The sequence below is a fragment of the Seriola lalandi genome, unplaced genomic scaffold, assembly GCF_002814215.2.
Source record: "Seriola lalandi dorsalis isolate HSWRI2012SDOR001 ecotype SW California unplaced genomic scaffold, Sedor1 jcf7180002054703, whole genome shotgun sequence".
Lineage (NCBI taxonomy): Eukaryota > Metazoa > Chordata > Actinopteri > Carangiformes > Carangidae > Seriola > Seriola lalandi.
In genome coordinates, this window is record NW_019525256.1 from 517,471 (window position 1) to 525,792 (window position 8,322).

Here is an 8,322-nt window from a genome sequence, read left to right on the forward strand (position 1 = left end):
TTTGAGTAACACTAACTGTGGGCTGATGGAAATGTCATCAGTTTTACAGGTATGAGGCTGCAGTAGTATTGGACAAATTAAAATTCAGACCTGATTAAGATGCAAGATGAAAACATGAATGAGTGTACCAAATTTTATGGCAATCCATCCAGTAGCTGTTGGGATATTTCACTCAAAAACCCCAAATGTCAACCTCATGGTGGCACTACAGAGAAAGTCACCATAATCAGTAGGTTTAATTCTTTTGTCAGCATTGATAATTTGCGCCAAGTTTCATGCCAATACATCCAACAGTCGTCAAGACATGCGACTAAAAACCACAAATGTGAACCTCATGTTGGTGCTAGAGGACGGGTCAGGGGATCAGTGCATCAGCAGGATTCATGAGGAACATGAACGTCAAACTAAATTTCATGGTGGTCTATCCAGTCGTTGTTGAGATAGTTCAGGAAACGAAAGGAAAGAGCAGTACATTGCTTAGTTTTCTATTACAATATGGCATATTTGTGTATTTTTCTCCGTTTTCGAAATATGTGATGAAACTGACCTCAGCAGTTCCTCTACTGTTGTACTCTGTTCCTCTGTGCCTCACTTCAAAACGTCCAGGGCAACACAGTACAGTTGCAGCAGGAATTGGGTATTTTAGTGGTTCTGCACCTGAGAAAGAGAGAGGGCAAAAAGATCTGTGGACTTTCCATCAGCCTTTATTTGACCCAGCCAGCTGTCAGGTTTCTTCTGTCTGTCTCATTGGCCTCACACACATCTCTGAGGATTTGACGCGACTCTTCTTTTTCTACTCTCCGTGAGCCTCTTACACAGTTCCACTGTAGCTGATGCCATGAGGCCTCGAACAAGCTCTGTGTCTGTGGCAGAGTGACAGCTTTTCTGAGTGGCTGCATTGTGAATATTTTATTTTAACACTAGTTGGTGGAGTCAAAACATAACTGCATGTTTCTGGAATTCAGTCTAAGCTGCGATACATTTTTTTTTTTTTTTCAGTGGGCTTTGATATCGAGAAGGCAGCGCAGTGTTTTGACAGCTTTCAGGCTGTGATGGAGAGAAAAAAGAAGAGGGGCAAAGGGGGAGAGATTGGAGAGGAAAAGGGAGTGGGGGGTTGGGGGGTTGGGTGTGGCCGAGAAGGAATCCGGGGCTGCTCAATGTCACACTAGAGAGGACTGCAGGGAAAATAAAAGGATGGGGGGGGGGGGTTGGAAGGACAGGCTTATCAGAGGGTTTGTGAAGATAGAGAGGAGCACACTGGCTGCCCGAACCACAACAGGATGGAGAGGTAATCCAAAGAGAAGAGATACACCGAGGAGCTCACGTAAAATATGTACGGTACCTCCCGCTCTCTTACACACATGCTCACATTATGTCGAGTAACACTGCAGAAAAGGCTCGAGGTGTATGGATATTTAATGACACACCCCCCACTCTCATCCTCCACCAAATCTGCTCACTAGCACGGGAGTCCAATGGAGGAGGAAGAGGAAAAGTAGGGCACGTCTGCAGATTTAATGAGGCAAAAAAGCGCTGTATGACAAGCTTATGTTTTCTCCTCCAGCAGAGCTACTCTCTTCAAACGACAGACTCCATTCTCTTCTGACATTGAGCCACAGAACTCAACATTATTGAGAACACCCCATATACGATGTCTTTCAATTGTAAAATGTGGATTTTTGCAGATACTTAGCGGGATGGAGGCCAGAGTCCCATCTACTGCATGTCACCACAATCGTGTTTGATCGTTTTTAGAGTGTAATCCCATTGAGTAGGGCTTACAGTGCATTAAATTTCAAACCTCTTTTCATTTCCGATGTGTATTAGGTGGAGTCACAACGCGGTGTTGGAGGACAATTACTCAGACATCATTAACTCAAGAATTCTCCTCGTATTTTTAAAATCAGCAGGCGGAGAAATGCTCAGAAACTTGGAGTGGGGTGAACAAGGAGGGAATGTAACTGCTGCAATTAGCATGAAGTGCAAAAGTGACAACAGTAGAAGAAGTTTTCAGATGATCATGAAGCCTGAGGGAGAAGCAGCCTGAGGATCCGTGGTGCTAGTCCCTACATGGCCGCCTCTGATCCAACCACAGAGCTCTGAAAAGACTCTCTATTTTAGTAGAGATGTGCTCGAGCTGATTTCACCTGGGGGGATTCTGGTTGCTAAAACAGGGACACACACTCATTCCGTCCCCCTTTGGTATGGCTAAAGAACACACCCACATACAAATAGGCACACATGTAAATACTTCACAGCAAGTGCACATACTTAAGAAGCAGTCTGAGCCGGCCCCAGTGAAGACAACACAAGCAGCCATGTATCCAGAAACAGCTGAATATGTGGCTAATTACATCTTGAGGTAGGTCGTCATCTGGGATCTTGTTTACCTTCCGCAGCACAGTCATTGTATCTGTAATTGAGGAGAGGGGTTGTTTTGAACAAGGTGGCCGTGTTTTACTGACCCACCGAGCAGCGAGGGGCGACATGACTCGGGCACTTGTTTAATAGGTGTCAGCGAGGCAGAGTTTTCAGGGGCTGCCGTCAATTTGTTTGTCCACCTTACTGCAGGGAATCATCGTGACACTGTGGTTTGTGGTCAGAGTGATGTTAGTTTAGTTTCAAAGCAGGCATGTTAGAAAAGCTTTCATTATTGGGAATATAATCTCACCATTTATGATTTTATTTCTTCTGCGTCTCAAATATCCCTGCGTGAAATGTAACGATAGTCACAAACTTACTCTGTTACATTAAAGCCCAGTGTTTCTTTTTCCAAAGTCCTGTCAATGTGTGTGTGTTTTTCCCCCTCTTGCCTCAATCTGAAATGAGAGATGCATCTCATCACGTCTACTTTAAAAGTGTCTGTCATTCTCGTCCTAGGTGAGGTGGAGGAAAGGGGGGGGGCAGGTAGCGAGGGGAGAGGGGGAGAATGAAAGACGGATGCTGTTCAGAGTGCATTTGATTGCTGTCTGATTACAGCCGCTCCTGGTGGGATGGGTTCAGACTCAGTCTCACAAAAATGCACGCGCACGCGCGCACACACACACACACACACACACACACACACACACACACACACACACACACACACACACGTCACTGGAAATCAGATAGCTGGACCTACATCAACATCATAGCTGGGACACAGTCACGAATGCCAATAAGGAATGTGCTCAAACATCCACAGAGGGATTCTCAAAAGCAACTGGAGACATGCTGACGTGTGTATGTCTGTGCTTTCCAAACAATAATGTTTTTGATATAATGCATTCAGCACCTCATGGGACCACGGTACAGAGTTGAAATACACTCCACTTTCTCATGCTTGAATATTCTATACCATGCAACGGCTCGTTTGTTTTTGTGGGTGGTTTTATAACGATTTTCTGCTTGGCGGAGGATATAGATGGATTGAGTCTCTCTCATCGGGAGGAGATGGAGAAAGGAAGGATATGTGTGTGTGTGTGTGTGTGTGTGTGTGTGTGCGCATGTGTGCGCGTGTGGGGAAGAGAGTGTGCAGCCAAGCGGGCCTCAAGGTGGAGGGGAAAGGGTTTTGGGGGTTGAGTGGGTGGAGGACTGAGGCCCCTTCCATGCCATCATATCCCCAGGCGTCCCTCTAAAGTTACCCACTGTCTGTGGCTGCGGCCAGCGGGGTCTCACAACACTACGTTCATTAAAGGCCCGCTGTAACCAGATAGGCCTAAGTGGACCCACATCGCCATCACATTTTGGTCGGCATGCATGCGGTTGTTCAAATACACATACACACTCTTCCTCTTCATGCATCCTTCCAACCTCTTCTCCTCCAGCTCCTTCTACCACCGCTAATCCTCTTTCCCATACCACAGCACAGGCCAGTTTATTACAGGTCCAGTGTGGTTATTGAGAGATGTGAAGTGCCAACAAGGGAAATCATTTATCACTAGCTTGAGCTGGCACTTTGACAGCACTGCTAATGCTGGCCATTGCATGTGTTGGGCCATTTACTACGAGAGAAATTCACTAGAAAGGAAAGGGTGAAGGAGATGAGGGGGAGTTTATTTTCTTTTTTTGGCATATGAGTCACACTAGGAAGCCTCGATGCTTCCTGTAGTTACACTCATGTTCAAAAACACCGGCATCAACATCCTTCTATCATCTGAAGCTAGACTGTGATATGTAAAGAGCTTTCAGTGTGCGTGCCCTTGCTTCTATGTCTGTGATTAAATAGGGCCACACAGCTAGGAAATGAGTACACTGAGTAATGCTGTGGATGTATTGATTATCTGTCTCTGCCTCTCCTCCACAACCCCCTCCCCATGAAGGAAGCCTCGCCTGAGTCTGTACGAGCCCCTGTACGTGAGGCGTTACTGGAGCCCAGAGCTGCCCAACTTCTCCACCCCGCACCAGGGGAAGGGGGGGTACTGGTGGAGTCCCCAGAGGTACCAGGAGGTGGGGTCCACCTGGAGGGACACGCGCCGACGCCGTGTGGTCTTCCCTGGAAACACTGGCTTCTCCGACGTGCCCTCAAGTCTGAACGCAGGCTACTGCCACCTCCACCCCACCCTGGTGTGAGTGGCCCACTACAGATACAGGCTTTTGCGGGGTTACAAGCATAGGTCACTGCATTTGTGTGTTTGTGTGTGTGTTGTCATTGAGCTTCTTGAGAGGCCTGCTTCTTACAAGCCTCTTCTTAAGTAGAAGTTTGTTGTCAGCACTCTGCGAGGAGCAGATGACAGACCGGTTAGCACTCACTCAACACTCGACCGGCTTATCAGAGGCCAGGCGTGGAGCCACAGTCAGGAGCTCTCCTCACGCTGTCACCCTGCTTGTATGTCACCGAGGCCATATCTTCACACAGGGGCCATTACGCCCGTCAGAGAGCATGTTCACCTCCTCATCTGAGAGCATTCTGCCCACGTCCTGTGGTCGTCGCTGATCTCTAATATCTGCCAAACAGGAGTCCAATAAGTGAGGAGTGAAGGGAAGTGCATGGAAACATGGGAAGAGGAGGCTTTTATAGCGTCATACAGCTCGAGTTAGGGTGCCACTAAAAAAAGAAACGAGATAATGCACTATCACCAATTTATGTTACTTTACAGCTCTACTCCATTACATCAAGCCACATGAAAGCCACTGTATATATAAATATCCTATACGACCCCCCCCCAGCTATTTCACATCACAACCCCCCTCCCCTACATCCCTCCAGGACCCAGACAACACTGACCTAAATGGATGGGCAGAGTAACAGCCCAGAGCATCTTGTTGTCATGACAGCAGAATGGTTGTGACCGTCATGGGTGTTCCCTCACACTGGTCTGATTTTTTTTTTTTTTTACTGCTCTATCGATTGAGGCGATATAAAAGCAGAGAAAGGAGGAGTGGGCTATGAAGAGGTGTGATGTACCAAGTGAGGGAGATGAAAGGAGTGAAGTGACCAGGGAGAGCCATGTTGGGACAGAAAGAAAGAGGAAGAGACAGAGAGAGGAAGACTAAGAGTACAAAGTTGGGATGTTAAGAGAGAAAAAAGAGATGTGAGGCCTTGGAGAGTTCAGGAAGCAAAGTCAAAGAGAGACACTTAAAATGGAAAGAGATGGTTTTGAGCGAAAGGCAGAAAGATTGATGTTCAGGGGAAAAAAGAGAGAGTGAAAAAAAAGGAAAGAAGTGGAAAGAGAGAAAAAGCCAGGGGGCTAATGGGCTCGTGGCTAATCAATCCTGAGTGATGGCCACTTTAGAGTGGGCCAGGCTGACAGATGGAGACCATCCCTCTGCTTTAGCTCTCCCCTGGCTCCCCAACTCCTAACTCACCACACCAGAGCACATCAGCACCCACCCCGCCTATCTAGTCCCCCCCCCCTCCCCGAGAGGACATCACGGGCACACACAGAGACACACTCTGCCCAGCCAGCGTCCGTCAGACCAGACGATACATTCATCATGTAAGAAACAGGGGTCCGTACTGTTATTCCTGATGTGGATGAGTTTGAACGAGTGCAGCATCACTTGTAGATTGATTCTCCATAAGGATTGATTGGACTAAATGAACGTTGGGATCGATTGCTGGAGATAGGAGGAGTTGAGGCTGAACGAGTTACTACACAGGCAACCACATTGTACTTTTGTGCACTTGTTCTCAGTGCGTAGAAAGAGGGGAAACTGATCCATTTATACAGGATTACTGTATAAATCAGTGATGTGCCACAGCAGCAAGAGAGACACACATTTTCCACATGGCTGTGCAAACCCTCAGCATGTGGACAGAAACAGGCATGAGGATAATGAGTGGAAAAAAGGGAAAATAGATTCTTTTTAAAGAGTCTTGAGACGATGTGGTTCTTTTTAAAAGGCGCAGGGATGCTAGAAGTTCAATAATACTTTTCAATAAGGCTTTAAACTAGTGTATAATATGATGTAACCTGTGATGAAGCAGTAGCCACAGTCACCTTGTGGAAACAGAGCAGTTGACAGAGCAATTAACAATGTAATATTTCTATTTCTCCCAAAGCTTTGCAGCTATAGTCTGGACATTAGAGGTTGTTTACAGTCTTGTACTGAAACCAAGCCAGCGTCCAAAGCAGCCAAACAAGAAAGCAGTGTCATAAATTGCACTCTGCTGGCCCTGTTAAAAAAGATTAGAGGGAAGAAAGTGCAATCCAGTGACAGGCTGCTTGGACAGGAGTTTGGATGGAGGGCTGCTATCAGCTCCTAAAGGACAGCAGGGGGGAGAGAAGGAGGAGGAGGAGGAGGAGAACAGCACTGAGGTCTACACTGATAGATATTCAGTAGACAGTCGCTTTCTGCCCACACTATCAGCAGGGATGCTGCCACTGGGTCATGCTCGTAGACACACAAGCCTCTTATGCTGCAATATCAACAGCTGCAAGACTCCAGTAGCTACTGTGTGATTGTTTGCCTCTGCATGTCCGCTCATCTGTGCGCACATGCATGTGTCACTCACGTTTTTCTGTATGCGCACTAAATCAGAGCTTCACACACAATCCAGCACGTTGTCTTTGCCAGTCGTCTTTGCCCGGGAGAGCGGCTCTGATTTCCTCACCCAGCTGTCATGTCAACAGTCATTCAGTGGGTCGGTAAGACATTTAGTCAGGCAGCATCGCAATTCTTCCCCCTAGACCCCGCTATAGGGCTTAGATCCTTCACTTCCTGAGCCATGGAAAAGGGTCAAAGCACACACCACAGATGGCAGAACCCGGGCCCGAGCTTCGGAGAAATCCAACTCTTGCTCAGGGGTGGAGAGCTAGAAGGTCGAAAAGCCAGAGCGAGGGGAAAAAGAAATGGATCTGCCTGGAAATGAGGGAGGAAACTGAGCAGAGACAGGCCGTGTGTTTCCACAACTCCACACACACACACACACACACACACACACACACACACACACACACACACACACACACACACACACACTGGCACACAACCATTAGGATTAGGCCAGAATCTGTCCTGCTTTACAGATCGCAAGGTATTCTTTCAAACTGTATTCATTTTCATACCAACCATAATTTCAAGGGTTAAGATTTAACAGTGCTGACTTTGCACTGATGTATATATATGCTGGTATAAGATCACAAGCGCTCCTTTATGTCTTTCTCAGCAATGAAAAGCACCTTTGAGAACAGAAGCTTCTAATCCATTGACATTTTGAAAAAGTAAAGTCTGGCCTGTTGCTGCTGTGAGAAAATCACCTGCTGCGCTTGGTAATTGAACGACGCTGTTCTGCTATTATTATCCCAGTTCACCTCAGAGAGGCTGACATGCTCAATAATGAAGTCTTTGGTAATTAAGTTAGCTGATTAGGGACCTGATATATAATTAAATTCACAGAGAATAGTCGTGAGTATCGTCTCTGTTTCACTGTGAGCTCTTTTTAATCCTAGAGGAGATGAAAAATATGTATTTGTGGACCTCAAAGTGCTCAACAGAAAAAGTATTTAGCTACATTAGTTGTTTCAATACTCAGCGCAGCTCCAAACTGGTGTGAGATACAACTTTTACACTGAACAAATGATTCTGCCTGGGTGCTCCGAGATGAGGGCTGAAAATCAGATAAGTGAAGTGCCGATGCTTGACAAATACCCTCTTCGTCACACCCTCTCCGTCGATGAGTGGATTGTCCAGTGAAAGATGACGCCGGGCGGCAGAAGGCGACGTGCTGAACAGGTGACAACACAGTCCCGGTCCCTCCCTGAGACGGCACAGCCAGGCTCAGTTTACTGTAGAAAGTCTCACAGCAGATGGTGTCCAAGGAAGTGAATTAGCTCGGAGAGGCCATGTCCACACGCAGCAGATGGTGGTAGAAGAAGAGACAAAGAAACTAAAGGG

At 46.9% G+C, this 8,322-nt stretch overlaps 1 protein-coding gene across 1 annotated transcript in view; it reads left to right on the forward strand.

The window, feature by feature from the left end:
- The first annotated feature begins 2,279 nt into the window (after window positions 1-2,279).
- The window catches only part of LOC147818089 (uncharacterized), a 6,878-nt gene continuing 835 nt past the window's right edge, over window positions 2,280-8,322 (forward strand). Inside the window, exons 1-2 of the mRNA XM_087178718.1 lie at window positions 2,280-2,362; window positions 4,305-4,550. Of these exons, the coding sequence (XP_087034844.1) occupies window positions 2,319-2,362; window positions 4,305-4,550 (290 nt within the window). The 5' untranslated portion in view covers window positions 2,280-2,318. The remainder of the gene's footprint in view (window positions 2,363-4,304; window positions 4,551-8,322) is intronic.